Raw genomic sequence first — 20,097 nt, 5'->3', positions numbered from 1 at the left:
CCCAAAAGCATTGTCTTGCCCTCACCCCAGCCTACCTGCAAAAGTTAACAGTCTCTTTGACAAAACGTTGCCTTGGATCATGGGGCTGAAGTCCCCTAGCAGGGAGAAGGAGCACCTTGGCCTGTGGTGACTGCTCAGCTCACTGACCTCTCATGGTGTGGGGACATCTCTCTTGGTGTTGGGTTCACTTATTTCTGGTCCTCTGTTTGCTGGTGGCCCTGCCCTCCTTGTTGGCCCCTGTGGATCAATTGCTCTTTTTCTGTGGTGACCATGGTGACCTTCTCTCCAGGCTCTGCTTGGTGGTGTGGCTCCCACCCCGTGTGTGTCTGTCTCTCTGTGTCCTGCCAGTGGTTTTACCCTATGGTAGGTTACGTCATGCTGTTCTACCACAGGGTAGAACCACGGACAGGATACCGAGGCACCCTCTGCATCGAAGGACTCCTCGTCTGCCCGGCCACGAGCAGCCAGGGACTGGCCCCCTTGGGATGTCCCCCTGCTGGTTTAGCTCAAGCCTGAAAGGACCCTGAATTCTGGCTCGAGGCTTGTACCTAGGCCACAAAGAGATGCCAGGGCATGGGTGTTGGTTCAGACAAATGCATGGAAGTGTGGGAAAGGGTATGGTGATGGGGTCTAGGGTGAGGGGAGGGCAAAGAGCAAGGGAAATGAGATACCTTTTGTATAGCTAATGGGAGTGAGGTTTGTAATCTAGAGGCAGCACGGATTACAGAGTTTTCATGCATCAGGACCTAGGAACATGTTACTGTGTATTCATTTCATGCTGCCTACTCAGGGTGGAAACGGGGTGGGGGGGGGAGCTGTTTCCTACAGCACCTTTGCAAGATTTAGAAAAGATGCTCTTTCTCAAGACACTTCCATGTTGGGAAATGGTCATGATATTTTGGTTTTATAAGAAAAAAACCAGGTTGACTGCTGTATGCAGGAAAATTGTAATAAACGTGCAAATCTATGATATTTTAACATAGTGCTCTTGTACAATGCACAGCCTACACAACTGTGCATGGTGGCCTCGGGGTACCAAAAGCTCCTTTGCCATCAGCCACACTGGATAACGGATGTAAAGTCCTGGAATGCATCACCTGGGAGCCCAGACACATGCACGAGGCTTTCCTGAGCACTGTCTACAAGTGCAGTTGTCCTGGTTCACCCTTGCTCACTGACCTGCTGTTAATACAGGTTATACCAGGTGTTCATCCCAGTGGAGCTCGACTCCCAGGGACCCGTGTCTCCAAACTAGCCAAAACAGGACAGCAGAAGAGAGTCACATCTACAGTGCAGTTGTGCAGGAAGGGATCCATTACTCTTGTTTTTCTTTGTCTTCTCTCATAGGGAGTGGTTTTTCCTCCTGTCCCATGAGGTGCTCAACCCCATGTATTGTTTATTTGAATATGCCGGGAAGAACAATTACTGCCTGCAGATCAACCCTGCCTCCTCCATCAACCCTGACCACCTCACCTACTTCCGCTTTATTGGCCGATTCATCGCTATGGTAAGATGCACGGCTGTGAGATCTCTAGAGAGGGCGGCAGCCAAGGAGGCCGGATACACCGACAGCGACCTGCAGTGGATGCCCTGTCTCTGAGCCCCACGCTTCTCCTCACACAGCACCTAACAAGAAATGCAAAAAGCTGGAGAGAGTTCTGGAGATAGTTCAGAGCTCCCTCAGTGGCACCCCCAGGGGCTTTGAGAGAGTTTTCTTGTGTTGATTTGTGTAGGATCAACAATGGCTGATGTACCCATAAAAAGAGCCTAAAAGCATTGTCTTGCCCTCACCCCAGCCTACCTGCAAAAGTTAACAGTCTCTTTGACAAAACGTTGCCTTGGATCATGGGGCTGTTGAGTGATAGCCCAGGGTTTCTGGGCCATGGACATCACTTAACTTTCAGCGTCCACCCTGTCGAGGATGTTGGCATGGCAAACACTGCCCGCTTGCTGTCTTTCTTGCAGGGGGGAGGGAAGATGCGGGGTGGGGTACCACCGTCTGTCACAACCCTCGGGTGAGAGTGTTAGGGAATGTCTGCCTGAGACACTTGGGCCTTCTGGAAGGGGATTTGGAATCAACACTAGCTTAGAACAGAGCCTGGTAGACCAGCTGGTCAGGATGTAGGAGGCATCGTCATCAGGGAAAGGGGAGTCACGGTACTGTATTTATCTAGAAATAGGAACACAGTATGAATAGAGGAGGGCATCATGTCACGTGCATCCTTTCGAGTGTCTCCTGAGGGTAGAGAACCAGGGTTGAGAAAGGGGAGCCCATAGTAGCCACAGTCCTTCTGCCATATTTGGTAGTTTGTTTCATTGCTAATTTTCCTTTGCTTCCTCCTGACTTCCTGAATGCTCTGCCCGCGAGAACCCAAGAGCCATGACTAAATATGTGCCTTCCCCTGTCTGGAAGTTCTTGGCCAAGGTGCTGGGCTCAGGAAGTGGGCACATTCTTCCCAGGTCTAGAGACCCGCCTGGCCCAGCAGCCGACAGGACAGACCAGTAAAACCCTAGACTATTACTCACCACTGGCCCGCCAGCTCCCGCCGTTGACAGCGTCTGCATTATTTTTGGCTGCCTCTGCTGCCCAGCTCTGAGCGTCACTGACTCACTCGTCAGGGCTGCCACCTGGGCTTGTGCTGTCCGTAAGCGTGGGGCAGATCTCTGCTAGAGCAGGGAGCTGGCGGGCAAGCGTGCTGGGCAGGCAGTGCGTTCCTAAGTAGGCCAGCTCTGCCTGCCCCTGTGGTCTGCAGCTGTGGTGAGACACTGTCCCAAGGTCACAGTTGCTCTTGGGGAGAAAGGGTAGGTGGCAGTAGTTGGGCTTTGGTGTGGAGCATCCAAGAGCCTGCCTCGGGCAGTGTCCTAAGAAGACCAAAACCCTTGGCCTTGTCTCTTCTTCCTCAGGCTCTGTACCATGGAAAGTTCATTGACACAGGCTTCACCCTCCCTTTCTATAAGCGGATGCTCAACAAGAGACCAACCCTGAAGGACCTGGAATCTATCGACCCCGAATTCTACAACTCTATTGTCTGGATCAAGTGAGTCCTCTCCTTTGTGCTGTGCTGGGAGGAGAGGGATCTCCAACACAACTGTGCATGGTGGCCTTGGGGTACCAAAGTTGGGGAGTAGGCCTTTATTTTCTCTGCCAGAATGGCTCTGAGCCCATAAAGATGGGCTTTATAAGTGCTTGTGGAGGTGCGCAGCTCCTAGGCTTCCCTGTCGGGCAGCTCCAGAATTCTCTCCTGCGGCTGTTCTGGATTTAGGCTGTGAGTCCTAGCATCCCATGAGCACTAAAGTGAGTGACAGAGCAGGATGAGGGGAGACGCTTCTAAGGTAGACCTCTTCCCTCTTGATCTCTCATGCCCCCAGAGAGAACAACCTGGAAGAGTGTGGTCTAGAGCTGTACTTCATCCAGGACATGGAGATCCTGGGCAAGGTGACAACCCACGAGCTCAAGGAAGGTGGTGAGAGCATCCGAGTGACAGAGGAGAACAAGGACGAGTACATCATGTGAGTTTTAAGCACTGGGGAGCCGGGGGCGGGGGGAGGGGAGCAGAGCCACCCCTGTCTCTGGGGCACCCTCCACCCAGGCCCCCCGTGCATTTCACCAGGGATCACAGCCTCCCATTTGGCGTCGGGCCCGGGGCCGGCAGCCCACTGGCTCTGGGTGCGCCGAAGCCACCTCTCAGCTGATCGCTCGCTGTGACAGCAGCCTCCTGGCAGGCCCAAGCTGCACCCGAGCAGTGCGTCTCAGCTCCGCTGATGGCTGGTCTTCGGTTTTAGGCTGCTGACCGACTGGCGTTTCACCCGGGGCGTGGAAGAGCAGACCAGAGCCTTCCTGGATGGCTTCAACGAGGTGGCCCCCCTGGAGTGGTTGCGCTACTTTGATGAGAAAGAGCTGGAGGTGAGAGCTGGGGTCGCCGGCGCCCGGAGCCTGTGCCTCCGGGGCGGTCGTGCCCTTTGTTGGCAAACTGCGTCTCCAGAGAAACTCACCAGTAGAACCTCACACTCCGTCGGGACCGAGGCAGCAGGGCACATCGTTGTGATTGGGTTTCTCACACTTGTGTTGAGGGCGTCCACATTCAAGACTCGTATCACCCATGTTATTAGCGCTGCCAGCAGAAATCATGAAGATGTTTGGGATGCTTTGATCTGCTCGTGAGCGGGAAGGGGGCTGGCACTGGGCGGCTGACACCTGTCCTCCCTGCAGCTAATGCTTTGCGGCATGCAAGAGATAGACATGAGCGACTGGCAGAAGAACACTATTTACCGACACTACACCAAGAACAGCAAGCAGATCCAGTGGTTCTGGCAGGTAGGTCCTGGGGCCCGTCCCAGCGGGGTTGGGGTAAGGGTCCGGGCAGGGGTATTAGCAGTCAGCCACAGGAAAGAGACCCGATTCGATCTCAGGCTCAAGGACACGTGTTTCATGGTCACCTCCCTCATCTCTGACGCTCCCCTCACTTTGTGAAAGGAGAAGAGAAACCCAGCCTTGGGACGAACAGAGCTGTTGCAGCTGGATTGCGTCCAGGGCTCTTGACAGGACATGTTGGTGGTCAGCCTTGGCGGGCAGGAGGGTGAGCCTGCAGGCAGGAAGGGAAGCTCCCATTGGTTGTGTGGTTTTCCTTCCAGCTGGGGGGGGACGGGACAGCACGTGCTTGTCCCCAGAGAAACTGAATGAGCTCGGAGTCCTGGATATAATGAATTGATTCTTTTATATGTGTAGTCTTGTCCTTGTCATTATGAAGCATAGCATACATGAGAAAGAGTAGGTAAATAAAAATTTCTTTGTGAAGGCAAAATTCCCATCCCATGAAATTCACCGTGTTAAGCATTTTCAGGTATTACGGTTCATTGGCCCTTCACAGTGTGATGCAGTCATGACCACCATCTAATTCCAGAACATTTCATTTCCCCCCACAAAAGAAACCCCATACCCATTAAGCAATCACTCCCATCCTTAGTATATTTTTCAAAGCAGAACTTGGATGGGAAAAGAATACCTGACTCGAGGGGCCCTTGAGACCAGAGATGTCCCATGGGCTGGTGGGACTGGCCTCCAAACACCCTGTCAGAGGGAGCGGCTTTGGGGTTTCCAAGGATGGTGGCTCTGACCCCCGATGCAACCCGGGCTTTGTGTTCTCAGCCCTAAAGAGGGGTTCTGGCTGACAGGAGTCACAGGTTAGAGCAAGGTTCTGGGTCACGTGGGTTGCCCGGCTCTGCTCTGACTGGTGGAGTTCGTTCTAGGTGGTGAAGGAGATGGACAACGAGAAGAGGATCCGACTGCTGCAGTTCGTCACTGGGACTTGCCGCCTGCCTGTTGGCGGATTTGCGGAACTCATCGGTATGTCTTCCCTTGCCCTGCTGGGGCCCTGGGTGGGCCTGAGGTCTGCTCCCACCCTGCGAGTCAGTGGGCAGGACCTGAGCCATCTGTGGGTGGAGTCAAGGTCCTGCCCACGGAAGGCGTGGTCCTGTGGTCCTGAGGCGTGTTTCTTTTTGGGTAACAGGTAGCAATGGACCACAGAAGTTTTGCATCGACAAGGTTGGCAAGGAAACCTGGCTGCCCAGAAGTCACACGTGGTGAGCCTGCTGGTTTTAGTGGGAGGTGGCCAGAACCTCACAGACCAGATGAATTCCTGAGGGCAGCCCTGTGGGTGGGGCAGCTTCAGGGACTTCGGCAACTTTTGTGTGGCCCTGGGATTGGAGAGGAGGGGCCTCTGATTTTGTGGCGGTTGTGGTGCAGTTCCGTGTCCTCATGGTCTCACCAGCTATTAAATATTCAAACACTTCTGTTCCACTAGACAAAGAGCTGCTTCCCTGTGTGCCCTCTGCCCAGGCCCCCATTTCTCCAGCTGCCCTGCCCTGTTTGCTGACCCTTCTGGGGGGTGGTGGGGGCAGGGACAGGAAGCATGAAGGCCTCACACCGCAGGGCCCTCGAGGACTCTGTTCTGGCATCTGGCCACTTGGTGTTGTGGTCGAGCCACGGTCACGTGAACTCTTTTGACCCCACTGTAGCCAGGCTGGGGCAGGGCCATGGAGCCCTGACCTCCCTCTGCTGACTGTTGTGCTTCCCTCTCTCAACAGTTTCAACCGCCTGGATCTCCCACCGTACAAGAGCTATGAACAGCTGAAAGAGAAGCTGCTGTACGCCATTGAGGAGACTGAAGGCTTCGGACAGGAGTAACTGAGGCTGCCCCCCACCCCCCACCCCCCAGCGCACATGTAGTCATGAGTTCTTCCTGCCCGAGACGCCAGTGGCCACAGAGCTCCTGGGAACCACCCTCCCCCCGCCCTCCAGGTGGTGGCCGTGTGTGGGACCACACTGTCATCAGACTGGTAGCAGAGCCCGACCTCAAGAGGTCCTGCCTGTCCCTTCCTTTATCCTACCCACTGGTGGCAGTCTGGAATAAAGCCCCCATGTCACCTTTGGCCCCGTCACCCATTGCAAAGTCTGGAGGCCTGACCCTCTCTGTAAGCTCTTCCTCCTTTTCCCCTAAGACCAGCGCTAGGCGTGCATGAGTGTGCAGGGAAGGGGGCCTTGTGCCGAAGAGCTGCAGCAGAAGCCCTGGTTCTCACGGGCTAGTTAGGCAAGAAGGACACTGGCCGCTCACTCGGGGTAGCTCTTCTGGGCTGAGAAGGCCCAGGGTCTTTGTCAGTAAAAGAGGTTCTGTTTTAAATAGAACTATTCCAGTGATCTGTATAAAATGGAGGTCTGAGGGAGAGGAACTCTTCCCGCGCCCGGAGAGAGCTCTGGGTCAAGGCCCGCCGCTGCCTTTCCCAGCAGGACCCAGCCACTGAGGGTGAGCAGCGAGGCCCATCTCTGCACTCGGTGCGGGACAATTTGTTCTTTCCTGCGAATAAAGGGTTGTACCAGCTGCTTGGGTGTGAGTGGGTTGGAAACAACAAACTTCCTCAGACTTTCTTTTCCCTTTTGTATCAACTTGAAGCATTTTGTGTGTAGGGTTACTTTGTGTTTTGATGTCGGTATGCCGCTGTCACTTTCTGTCAAGGAGCTGGTACACCGGGAGTCCCTGGGACCTGGAGGGACCGGCACCGCTGGTCCAAGAATTTCCCAAACAGCTGCTCCTTTTAGGAACCCCCTTGGCAGTTCTGTGAGCTCAGGCAGGCCTGACCCGGCGGCCCAGCTTCACAGCGGCCTAGTCCCCAAGCCTTGACAGGGAGGGGAGGGTGGTATCCTGGGTGTCACCCAACCTTGCCACCTTTGGTAGAGAACTTCCTTTGCTAGATGTAGTTATTCAGGCTGCCCCAAGTGATGGAGCATGTGGGGGTGGATGACCCTGTCATTCCGTACCAGCCCCTGAGGCTACAGGCAGGTCCATTAGTCTCCTGTTGAGAATGCAGTGTGTCCCAGCCACCCTAGAGCATGTTCATCCTGCCTGGAAGTGAGGCTTTATCTGCACATGCCAAATGATGCACTTGGAGACCAGCGGAAGGGCCTCAAGCTGCCGCACATGGTCTGACTCGGTTTCTGGAGCTCCCGCCAGCCTCCGACATGTGTGGAGATGTGCAAGGCGAACATGCTCCTCTGGGATGCTGGAGGGGTGGTGGTCGTGAGCTCCCTGGTCTAGGCCCCTGGGGCTCTCTCACTGAACACCAGCTGCAGACTAGCTTGAGCTTCCTAGGACCCCAGGCAGGCCCACTGACCAGTCACAGGGCCTTCTTAGGACTGGCTCACATCCCCAGATCCTTTCTTATTCCCCACCACCTCCCCCCTCGCCGCCCAGGAGGGACAGCCGTGTCTGCTCTGTTGCGTGTGCTGATTTGAGTGTCTCAGCTCACCGGAGCTCAGCCTTTTTTCTTTCCTTGAGTCATTTGCTGTGCTTCCCTGCAGTGTCCCTCTCTCCTGGGGGGGTTGGGGTGCAAGCTGATGTGTGGGGTTTGGAAGCCTGAGACTCTTAGGTATTCAGAGTGTGTTCATGTGTGTGCGTGTGTGTACATACATGTATATAACTGAGGTGTTGTGTAGAATGCCCTTCGGTAGCTCTGGGTTGGTCAACAGATGGTTTTGTAATGCCTTCCCCCTTGCCTTGGTATTGCCAGTTTCTCGTGCAATAAACAAATCAGCAGCTGTGGGTGGTGTTGGTGTGGATGTCTACAAAATCGCTGTGCTCTGGACGAGAGGCCTCTGGGCCCCGTAGACCCTCCAGGCCCAGATAGGGGTGGAAGTTTCGTGACCTTGCTGGTTTTTCCTAAAATGTGTGTGTTATTAACCGAGACAGTCACACTTATGGGTGGCTGAGTCCTTGTGCAGGGGTCACGGGGGCAGCCCTCGGTCAGGGTTGGACGCCCCCATCCTCCCCCTGCCAGGCCACGGTTTCTGTGAACAGTTGTTGTGGGGCCAGAACATGAACAGCTGTGGCTGCAGGTCGGGTGGGGTTTTGGAAACCAGCTCCTGGGGACAGTGTCTGGGCAGTTGTTCATTCGAGAAGCATTTACTGAGTCCCACAATGACAGAGAGATGCCATGATCTTGAGCTAATGGTCATACGAGGTCTTGCCCCCCACTTTTCTGAACTCTTAAGGATTCAGATGGGACAGATCACCATGCTGTTGGGTCGTAAGGCATTTGACATGGAAATGACGTTGATCAAGCCTTGCCCTTCTCAAGGGAGGCAGAGATGTTCAGAGTGGTTCCTACCTGGAGTTTATTCTGCGAATTCACTGCGCCCCTCCCAAGCCTTTTTTCACTTGACAGAGCAATGCTGTGCTTTGAGAAAATGATTGAAAAAAGTCTACACATTATGCAGAGATCCCATAACAAATTCAAGTAAGACATGCTCAGATGGAAACTGTTCTCCACAGTCTTTTTTTTTTTTTTTAATTTTATTTATTTATTTGACAGAGACACAGCGAGAGAGGGAACACAAGCAGGGGGAGTGGGAGAGGGAGAAGCAGGCTTCCCAGCGAGCAGGGAGCCCAATATGGGGCTCGATCCCAGGACCCTGGGATCATGACTTGAGCTGAAGGCAGATGCTTAACGACTGAGCCACCCAGGCGCCCCTCTCCCCAGTTTTACCTCAGAAATATACTGCTGTTAAGTTTGCTGAGCCCTTCCGTACTACAAAGTGTGCATATGCAGATCATATATATACATATCATTTTTAGATATACCCCAAAATGGGATCTTACCTATGTTAACTCACTTGTCTCATTCAACAAGGTATTAAGGAAACCTTTCCATTTTCCTCAACATAGGTCTAAATGATTCTTTACTGCATGATATTCCCTAGTATGGTTCCTGTAATACGCCCATCTCCATCCTAAGGGACATTACGGTTGCATCCAACCGTTTGCTCTTGGCTGCAGACATTCACCGAATGTCCTTGGGCGGGTCTTGCGCAGCGGTGCTGCTCTTCCAGGGTGTGGGAGGCAGTCCTGGAAGTTGGATGGTTGATGACTTACCTTTATTTTTACTTAAAAATTTTAAAAAGTTTTAAAATTCAAAGATACAAAGGGTCTGCAGTGAAAGGCTACCACCCCCCCCCCTTTATTCTTGTTCCTTGTTCCTCGGCTCTGATCACCTGCTAGAGGCTATGATTGTTAGTTTCTTTTGTATCCTTCCAGATAGAACTTTAAATGTCCAATAGAGTTTAACCCCATGGCTCTCAAAAAGGTTTCTGTGTTCCTAGCCTTAGCAATGGATAGGGTCTCTTGTCACCCCACTTTGAGAACTGCATCTGAGCTCCCCTGGCTGCCCTTCCAGCACTCCATCTGCATTCCCTCCCGTGACTTTGGCTAGCTGTCCTTTTACTTCTACATGATCAAATTCTTTTTTTCTTTTAACATTGTACTGTGTAATCACAAGGAAATCATCTGTACTTTTTCTAAAGGTTTATTTAAAAAGCTGAAAGCAACAGAAAGCATCTATATTATATGATTATATAAATAAATATTGTTTGCTCCAGAATTAATAGTATAATATAATACAACTGTTTCTTCCTCATCTAGTCTTTCACCCTGGGGGCTTCTAAGTACCTCTCTTTGCTTTTCTTATATCCTCATTTTCTTCTCCTTATTCTGAAGTGTTTCAGGTAGAACTAGGCAGGCAGAGAGGCCCCCCTACCTCTACATGCTATAATAAGTTCCTGATGTAATTAGCCAAAGCTGTAAGGTTATTTTGGAAGTAAAGAGCTGATAGGACTTCCTTTGTTGCCCCAGATCTCCATTGGGTCTCCCATGTGTCAGTGAGACTTTACATAAGGTGGGACCTCCCTGGATCTGGAGTCTCAGTTCTTGCTACCCTACTGGCATTCTATATTGGGGCTCACATCACCCTTCTAGAAAAACCCTAAAGATCTCTGTGTCTCTGTTTAGAGGTGTGCTTGCAGATAGCAAGCTCTCCTGGTTCTTCAGCCGGCCTTGGCATCAACAAGGCCCCAGCTCCATCCAAAGAAAATGGAGTGCGTGCCCAAAGTTCTTACCCCAGCTCGTTTCCCTATGATCTACTCTAAGTTGTTGTTGTTTTGTTTTGTTTTTTAAATTTTATTTATTTATTTGACAGAGACAGAGAGGGAACACAAGCAGGGGGAGCGAGGGAGAGGGAGAAGCAGGCTCCCCGCTGAGCAGGGAGCCCGATGTGGGGCTCGATCCCAGGACTCTGGGATCATGACCTGAGCCGAAGGCAGATGCTTAACAACTGAGCCACCCAGCTGCCCCTGAATCTAAGTTTTTAATATCCTCTTACTTATCAGGTCCCTCTGATTCTGAGGTTGATTGAAGTGCCACAGTCCAGCTCACTTTTCTATAGCCCATGCTTTATGAGTCAAGCTTCAACAGACTCAGATCGGAGCATGTGACTTCTTCGGCGCACTTTCGTCCATACCATTTGGACATCATGGATTCAGGGTCTGAATCTGATTCAGTTGGTCCCAGTGACAGTAATCATTTTCTTATTGATGCCTGTCAGTTTTGGCCCCTTCAATTTGCCTCTCTTGTCGCTCTCTTGGATGTCTTTGATGGTCTCTATGATAATCTATTCCCAACTTCAGTTCTGTTGCCCCAAACACAGAATCAACTCTTCTCCGTTCTTTTTGGAGTGATGTTAGAAACCAAAATGCGTTCTGTCAAGATGGTACAATGAGTTCACAACTTGGCCAACCTCTCCATTCCAAACATATAATAAAGACACGTAACATATAAAAAAGAGAAAGCCAAAAAGTCTTGTTCAAAAACAAGAGGAAGATTTCCGAGGGTCAGAGTAGAACAAAATGCAAAACGTTGAACAAGCTCGCAAGTGTGTGGCACCCAGAGCCTGTCGGTGGTGCCTGGGAGCGCACCTGCTGGGCGTCAGCGCTCTAAGTAAGCTCCAGTCTAGACAGGGCCTGGGCACCGGCCCACTGCTCCCTCCCGTTTCATGAAAAGCAGGCCAACCAGCCAACTGCAGCAAAACCAGACTGCCGCCATGCTCCTGGCCATGGCTTTGAGAAAGATGGAGGTGGCAACTCATCAAGACAAACCATCGCGGGATCCAGCCTGGATCTGTGATATTCCTGGGTAACCCCCCCCCGCCCCAGGCCAGGGCCCAAACTGCCACTCAAAAGATAAGGCTGTTGAATGGGTGCCCAGCAGGACAGGAGGAGACAGCTGTAACACACACGAAGGGAGAGCACAACCCCTTCCCTAAGCTCTGTGGCTCTCCGTATTTCAGATGACACTCCTGGGTGGTCTCCTGCCTGCTGGTCTTTGCTGTGAGAGGACTCATGGCAGGTGGACCTTTTCACTGGGGCTATAAACATCACTGCTCACGTGTCTTTTCTCTGGGGTGATCGTTTTCTCTGGAGAGGAATGCTCTGTTCTCTGCCTGGGGGGAAGGATATACCTGAGCCGGCATACACTTGCCTGTAGGCTTGCTGGGGATCAGGAGAAGGAAGGAACCTAGGTTCTCCACAGTCCTGGCCCCTCGCTTGGCTTTTTCTCGCTCTCTTGCCCCTCCCCTCAGCCTGGGCTCCTGTAGCTGGCAGAGGGGACATAGCCAGGCTCTGTGGCTGGGGATGGGGACCTGGGTGTCCCACCCTTCCATGTAGAAACAACTTTCACCTACTGCAGTAGTCCGCTCTCTTCCTGCCCTCCCGCTGCCCCAAGTACTGAGTCTCTCTGGGGACTTGCTCATTTCTCCTCTGCATCTCCCTCTGTGGGGTTTTAGGTTAAAACTTCTGCTTGGCCAGTTATGCTCCTCCACCTGCTTTCTACATTTGAACACTTTGTTGAACATCCTTGTCCAGGCACTGAATCCTCTTATGTTGTCTTTGCCCTTGTGGAGAAAGACTTTTATAAAGCTTTCTTCACTGTCATTTGAGCGGTGAGGCTGGAGAGGTCGAAGAGAGGGTTAATCTGCCATCTCCATTAACTTCCTTTCCCTTAATAGATCTGCCGGGGTTGGGGGTGAGGGGGTGGGCAGAGGAGGGGGCAGCTTGCAGCTGGCAATCTGTGTCTAAGGGTCCCAAAGGGGACCTGACTTTCATCGAATCTGCCACTGTTTATTCCTGTGGCATTAATTCCAACCTCTCTCGGGTCCGAGCCTTTCCCGGCTCACCAGAACTCTCCTAGGAAAACCTCTTTCCACACTTATCTCGGCTGGAGATCCTGCTGCTGGCCACTTCTGCTTTCCTCCTAGAAACTTGTTGAATTCTCTTTTCTACCTTTCACGTGCTCGTTCTCTCTCAAATTGGGCCAAGTGGCCAGGGAACAACGGGAAATCTCTTTTTAATGGAGTCTCTTGGCAGGGAGCAATGATAAATACATGTCAGAATTGAATTTTAGTCATTTGACCATGTTTAAGATCATTAGGCCTTACCTCTCTAAGAGCACTGATTTGGTTCCTAATGCTTGGGGTTTGTTTTGCTTTGTTTTATTTTGGCTGTCTCCAAAGATAGTCCTGCTTATAAACAGGAGGAATGTTTTACTTCTGCATTTTCTATTAACATTATCTTCATTCTAAGACATTAATTAAGTGCTGAAATTAAAAAAGGGAACACCCCCTGTAGCCTGTTGTGGATTACTCTGATGAATTCTGTTTCTATCAGTGGAAGGCAGACTTCTTCTTCTTCTTTTTAAAGATTTTATTTATGAGAGAGAGAGAGAGAGCACAAGCCGGGGAAGAGGCAGAGGGAGAAGCAGACTCCCTGCTGAGCAGGGAGCCCAATGCAGGACTCGATCCCAGGATCCCAGGATATGATCTGACCTGAAGGCAGACGCTTAACCGACTGAACCACCCAGGCATCCCCCAGGAAGGCAGACTTCTTAGGTGCCCCCCCCTCACAACCTCTTCCTGGTATTCACATCCTAGTAGGCTAATACCCTCCACTTGAGTGGTGCTGAGCTAGTGATTTGCTTCTTACCAATAGAACGTGGCCAAGGTGATGGGTGTCACTTTCCTGCTTGAGTTACAAAGGTTTTTGACCTCCTCCTTGCTAGCAGGCTCTCTACTGCCTTCTCGGCTTGTGCACTTTGACAAAGCAAACTTGCATGTTGGAGAGACCCATGTGGCAAGGGACTGAGGGGAGCTTCGTGTCAACAGCCAGCGAGGGACTGAGGCCCTTAGTCCAACAGTCCACAAGGAAATGAGTCCTGCCCACGAGCACATGTGCTTGGAACGTTAAGATGACTGCAGCCCAGCTGACCCCCTGATTGCTGCCTGTGAGCATCCCGGAGCGGAGAACCCAGCCGGGCTGCGCTGGGGCTCCTGACCCGCAGAAACTGTGAGATCATAATGTGTGTTGTTTTAGCTGCTACGTTTTAGGGCAATTTGTTAACACAGCAATAGATAACTCATACACCATCCTAGGTCAGATGGAATGTCCTTGGATTAGCATCTCTTCCATGTTCTGGGCCCTGAATGTGGCCATGATTTTTAGTAAATGAAAGAGCCAGAGCATGGAGATTGCAAAAAAATCACACTAACCAGGAACAAAGACAGAAAGGGACCAGTATTGCTCTTTTTCTTTCCTTGGGGAAAGCAAATACTGGGAAGCGGGAGTCATTTCAGTCCCTGCCCCCAGTCCACAGCCTGACATCAACTGCCCGGGAGCACCAATGGTCTCAGAGGCCTTGGGTCTGGCCCAGCCTGGGACAGTGGCACTCTGCCTTGGGATGTCATTAGTGCTTATCTGGGCCTCCAGCCAAACCCAGTTGGCCAGAGGCCTGTCCAGTCTCTCAAGGACGCTTTTGGGGCTGTTGCCTCTGTAATTACAGGGTGAGCAGCAAGGTAGGTGGTACCATTACCGCAGTAAACCAGCCTGAAGGAGGGCCTCTGCAGCTCTTCGACTCTCACTGAGGTTGGCTCAAGGGGCACGTCTTCCTCCTCCATAGTGGCCTCCCGTGTGAGCATCTGGGCCCTGATGGCAGGCGAGAATTCTACCACTGAACCACCAATGCATCTGGGCCCTGATGGGCCACGGATGTGGAAGCATTGTTTCTTCTGTGAGGGAATTCATTTCACCCTTGAACTTTTGGATTTTATAGTCATGATGGTTTGTTAACTCCTTGTAATTGTTTCACAATGGCTAAAATATAGGGTATGTGGGGTGGGGAGAAGCAGCTCGTACATTGAATTGGACTCTCACCCTGTCCCTGCTCTCCCCAGGGCACACACCCCTGGTGCATCAGCTGTCTGCCATGGGGTCTGGGAAGCCCCTGGATAGGTATTTTTTTTCCAGCTTTATTGATATATAATTAACATAGAATATTGTGAGTTTAAGGTATACAAGATGATGATTTGATACAAGTATATATTGCAAAATGATTACCACAGTAAAGTTAGTTAACACATCCATCACCTCACATAACTACCATTTTGTTTTTATTGTTGAGGACATTTAAGTCTTTGTTGTGGTAAGGACATTTAAGATCCACTCTCTTAGCAACTTTTAAGTATAGAATACTCGGAAGTAGTATTAGTAACTATAGTCACCATGCTGTACCCTGGATAAATAGGATAGAGTATACTGTGGGCAAGTGGGATAGGGGAGAAAGGGTCTACTTGAGATAGGACCTCAGGGAAAGCATCTCCAAACAGGTGTTTCAGCCTGGAGGCCCGAAAGCTGGGAAGGAGCCAGTCAAGCAAAGAGCCACATCTGGGGTTGGGCCCATTAGGTATAGTGGCCTGATTGGGAGACTAGCATGTTCCAGAAGTGGGTAGAAGGCTGGTGTGGCTGAGCACCGATGGAGGGTAAGCAGGAAGGGGGTGAATGAGGTTGGCGGGTCAGGGTGGGTCTCAACATGTTCCTCCTCTATGTGAAGGCAGGGGGAGGGAGAGACCAAAGAGGCTTCACACTGCGTGCACCGCTCCCATCTCATCATTGTCCAGGCTAACCTGTGGCTGTCTCGAACAGCGAAGTGGATGGGAAGTATTGTTCTTGGTAGGTCAGGAACGAGGAATATGAAATGCGATTTGAGGATTACATAGTATTGTCTTTGCTACATGCGATTAAAAGCTATGAAGTGAATGAAGATAGGCCTTTACAATATTGTTTTGAATTTTATTTATTTGTTTATTTATTTTAGAGAGAGAGCGAGAGAGCATGTGTGAGCGGGGTGGGGGGAGGGGCAGAGGGAGAGGGAGAGAGACAATCTTAAGCAGGCTCCATGCCCAGTGTGGAGCCCGATGCCAGGCTTGATCTCACAACCCTGACATCATGACTTGAGCTACAGTCAAGAGTCAGACGCTTGACTGAGCCACCCAGGCGCCCCAATATTGTTTTGAATTTTAAAAGGGTAGGAAAGAATGAGATCGAAAGGGAAATACCATATATGCAATGTAAAACGCATGCACCTACAAAATTATACTGCATATTCTTCCACGATCCATCCATATCTAAGGACATTTACTAAACACATTTAAGCATCTATCACTTGTGTGTTTGTGTGTGTGAGGGGGGCTAGAACTATAGTGGAAATCAGGATAAAGGTAAAAACTGTTCAAGTGGGACGGGCCTTAAAAGTGATGATGATGATAGGCGTGAGCTGAGGAGTAAGATCATGCAACCCTCTCCATCTGAGATTCATCCTCTAGCCAAGCTGACTCTGGCGTGAGGATAGAATATGGAAAAGGAAAGTGAGAAAGTACGCAGAAATGGCAGGTAGGCAACCTTAGCCACAGGAAAGGTAGATGAAGGTGGAAGCAGGGGCAGGGAAATGCAGACGGCAGCCATCAGACATGGTCCATGTGGCAGGACCAGCAGGTGGCTGAAAGCAGAGGCTGAAGGTGAGCAGGGTGACCAGTGTGACTCCTATACTCTGGGCGAGTGGGTGACTAGCCAGGATATAGACTAAGAGGAGGAACAAGTTTTGGAATTAGAAGCATCATATAGATTGAGACTTTTAAAAATATATAAGTGATAAGTAAGAGGACACCTTAGAGGAAACTGAGCAAAAGGGGCCCATGAGGGTCCAAGAGAAGCAGGACAAGCACCAGGAGAGAAATCTTCAAAGGTCAGGTCAAGTGAGGTCATGGCTGACAGGGGTCAACTGGATGGGCAAAGCGGAAGCCATTGGTGACTTTAGTGCAGGTTGTTAATGGCTTGGTGGGGACAAAAGCTGGACTGCGTAAGATTAAAAAAAATGCTTGGAAGATAAAGAAGAGAAGGTAGCAAACACAGATGGCTACTTGCTGAATGAAGTTAACCGGGACAGAGGGGTGTGTGTGTATGTGGAGATGGGAGAGAATTGAGTGTTTATATGCTGAGGGGTAAGAGGTAGGGATAAAGCCAGGGTTGAAAATAAGGAAAGAAGGGATAATAGATGAAGTAAGGACCTTAGTTGGTTATTTTGGTTAAAAGAGTAGCCAAGTTATGTTATTATTGATCAGACTTTAGCTGTAGCGTATAGAAAGAGGTTGATATAGGTACTAAGCTGCGAAGGAAGACACTTCGTGGAGTGTAATAGACATGTGTTTGAGAAGAAGTCTTGAGCTGGGAAAGGACTTTTTTTTTTTTTTTTTTAAGATTTTTTTTATTTTTATTTATTTGAGAGAGAATGAGACAGAGAGCATGAGAGGGAGGAGGGTCAGAGGGAGAAGCAGACTCCCCGCTGAGCAGGGAGCCCGATGCGGGACTCGATTCCGGGACTCCAGGATCATGACCTGAGCCGAAGGCAGTCGCTTAACCAACTGAGCCACCCAGGCGCCCGAGGGAGAGAATTCTTAAGGAGACTCCCTGCTGAGTGCAGAGCCTGACTCAGGACTCAATCCCAGGACCCTGGGATCATGACCTGAGCTGAAGTCGGAAGCTTAACTGACGGAGCCACCCAGGCGCCCCTAGAGCTGGGAAAGGACTTCTTAAAAATGACTCATTGAGTGCTAACCAGGGCAAGAAATGGATAGATTTGTCTATATCAAAATAAAGGTTCTCTCACTTCGATGTATACAGGAACCCCAAGGAGAGCATCTTAAAAACACAGATTCCAAGAGAGTCTCATGAAGTAGGTAAGTTGTACAAATTTTTATTGAAATAAATTATATCTAAAAAGGTCATACTCAAAATTCAATCATATCCGAGTTATGCTACTATATTTTACTGCCGTGCATGTTCTTGAGGTTAGTGTTGTCTATTGTATCTGTATTTAGGAAATACCCTGTAATGCTCTGGTCCTGTGCGTCTCTTCCCAACTAATGCTGGGATCTTGCCATCCAGCCATGGTGGGAGTATTTACACCAGGGGAATTGGCCAAGGCTACAAATCAAACCCCGCCACCCCCTTTCTTTGGAGAACTAGTTGTTTCACATTTACCAGGACACCACTGAATATGGTTTTTGAAGACACCAGGAGTGGTATCAGCAGTGAGGAAAATCAGAGAACGAGCTATCTGAAGGGCAGAGAAGACCATGTATATTCATTGCCCAAGCAGCAGTGTGAGTGGAGAACAGCAAGGGAGGAAGAGTGGCAACCTGACCCAATCTTTTTGCACCCATACACTCTCCACGTTCCTTCAAAATCTTGTCTGGCTGGTTGCAGCCCAAAGGAGAGGTGACGGGAAGCAACTGGGAAAGGTTCCCCATTCTGTGCTGAATGGACATCAAAGGCTTCTCTGGCCAAGAGACAAGACTAGTCAATGGCGCCCTCTAGTGTCAAAGAACAGCTTGGCTCCAAAGGGGAATGCTGAGAAAAAGGTTTCTCTGGATTTATGCCCTGGAAACATTAACTTCCCCGGTCTCCCCTTCCTTTCTTTTCCTCTATTTTCTTTCCCCACTTCCATTTCCCTGCTTTCTGAGTAACGTTCTCCCTACTCCCCCAACAAGAATGTCTGTTATTTTTTGAAAGATCTGAACTCTTTGCTGCTCCCAGGCAAACACCGATGATACTGAGTTGAATAGCCTAGACATGCAAATTAGTACTTGTCTCTATTACATCGAATAATTTGGAATGAATTTGTTTAGGAAAGCTGTAAAAAATCTGCTCTTGTGGGTCACATGAATCAAATGTTTCCTTGCCTTTGAAGCATGCCCCAAACCCTCCCCATTTCTGGGAACAGGGGCAAATGAATTAGTTTTCTTAGTGTTGTAGTGTAAGAACAACCCTGATTTCATTCTTTTAGGAGGGCTGTGTTCAGTCTTTTTTTGTTTTGTTTGAAGTGAAAGTTCTCGTAGCTGCAGGGTCCTCCAGAAATTGGATTGCCATTCTGAGGTTGCTGTTTCCTCCTGGAAAGGTATACTCTGCATCTAGCACAGTGGAGAAGTAATAGGGTAGCTCCTTAACAGGATTACTTCTCTCTTGTCCCTTTAGTGATTGGTGGGCTGAGCATAATTAAAGAACATTTAATTAGTTGGCCCAAAGTTGTTCCATTCTGATAGTTTCCATCTTTACATGAAGGATAACTTACAAGTTGAGGGATATTTCGGATGTTTGTTATCACACAAAACCAGTAAGGCACGAATACCATCCTCTGTAATGTGTGTAGCGAGAGCGGCCTGAATTCTTTTAACAAGTCAGTCTGAAGCATTAGCAGTGGAAGTGAGGATAATTTTGCGGCGACAGATACGGGATCCAGACTTTGGGGCAGACTTTTTCCAAGACGTAATTTTTTTTTTTTTTTTAAGATTTTATTTATTTATTTGACAGAGAGAGACACAGCGAGAGAGGGAACATGAGAGGGAACACAAGCAGGGGGAGTGGGAGAAGGAGAAGCAGGCTTCCTGCTGAGCAGGGAGCCTGATGTGGGGCTTGATCCCAGGACCCTGGGATCATGACCTGAGCTGAAGGCAGACGCTTAACGACTAAGCCAGCCAGGTGCCCAATTTTTGGTATTTTCAGAAACAACAGACGTAGTTTAGAGATCTCATCTTGAGACTGCCAGGCTATACAGACACAAGGCTTTATTTCAGGTGAGGGTCATGGGTTATGTAGTGAATTCAGCTGCTATTTGTGTAAGCAAGACTTCATGAATAACCTTATGAGGGTCACTCTCTTATATAGGATGTCAATTTTGCTTTAGAAAATGAGCCTAAGCTACAGTCTACAAACTGTTTTTGCAAGAAATAGAGGATCCTGTTAGAAAGGTGGAATTCAGTTTGGGGCATCTGGTTGGCTCAGTCAGTAGAGCACGTGACTCTTGATCTCAGGGTTGTAGATCGAGCCCCATGTTGGGTGAAGAGATTAAAAATTAAAAAAATCTTTAAAAAAAAGGTAGAAGTCAGTTCTGCCCATTCATGGGTCAAACTATTACATATAACAAGGTCTGGGTATTCCCATGGTTTTAGATTGCTCCACGAACTTTCCAGTTTATGAAATGGTTAAAGTGGGTGGCATTGTGTTGTTACAAGACCCTGGAGAGCTGTTTGAGTACAGATTATACTACTAAAAGTGGACTGGAATCCTGTGTGGTCTCTGGTTGCCCCCTGACCCTTACATAAATGATCCATTCTTTGGGATGACATTCTCATCATTCCTCGCCTAGCCCCAGAAACATCCTGGCTCTTTACTGCCCATTTGCTGGAGCGTTAATGTTCAGGTTCCCTTTCTTACATCAGTATATTTGAAACGTGGTAACCAAATCTCAAAAGCTTCTTCAACACTCCTGTGGTTTTAAATAGATCTCAGATCTGTTTGACTTGTTTCAAATTTTTTATCCAATTAGATGCAGCAAC

General features: G+C 49.7%; 1 protein-coding gene across 3 annotated transcripts in view; it reads left to right on the top strand.

Moving 5' to 3' along the window:
- Positions 1-6,671, top strand: part of WWP2 (WW domain containing E3 ubiquitin protein ligase 2) — a 159,828-nt gene extending 153,157 nt beyond the window's left edge. For all 3 annotated transcript variants that reach the window (XM_035024870.1, XM_035024869.1, XM_035024868.1), the window contains 8 exons: positions 1,348-1,507; positions 2,905-3,038; positions 3,370-3,510; positions 3,784-3,904; positions 4,211-4,315; positions 5,248-5,344; positions 5,508-5,580; positions 6,085-6,671. In XM_035024870.1, the coding sequence (XP_034880761.1) occupies positions 1,348-1,507; positions 2,905-3,038; positions 3,370-3,510; positions 3,784-3,904; positions 4,211-4,315; positions 5,248-5,344; positions 5,508-5,580; positions 6,085-6,184 (931 nt within the window). In that variant the 3' untranslated portion in view covers positions 6,185-6,671. The remainder of the gene's footprint in view (positions 1-1,347; positions 1,508-2,904; positions 3,039-3,369; positions 3,511-3,783; positions 3,905-4,210; positions 4,316-5,247; positions 5,345-5,507; positions 5,581-6,084) is intronic.
- The last annotated feature ends 13,426 nt before the right edge of the window (positions 6,672-20,097 follow it).

This window comes from Mirounga leonina, unplaced genomic scaffold (genome assembly GCF_011800145.1).
Source record: "Mirounga leonina isolate KUSES-001 unplaced genomic scaffold, KU_Mleo_1.0 Mir_180, whole genome shotgun sequence".
In the NCBI taxonomy this organism is placed as follows: Eukaryota; Metazoa; Chordata; class Mammalia; order Carnivora; family Phocidae; genus Mirounga; species Mirounga leonina.
Note: the sequence above shows the minus strand (reverse complement) of the source record. Positions and strands in the feature narration are given on the sequence as shown.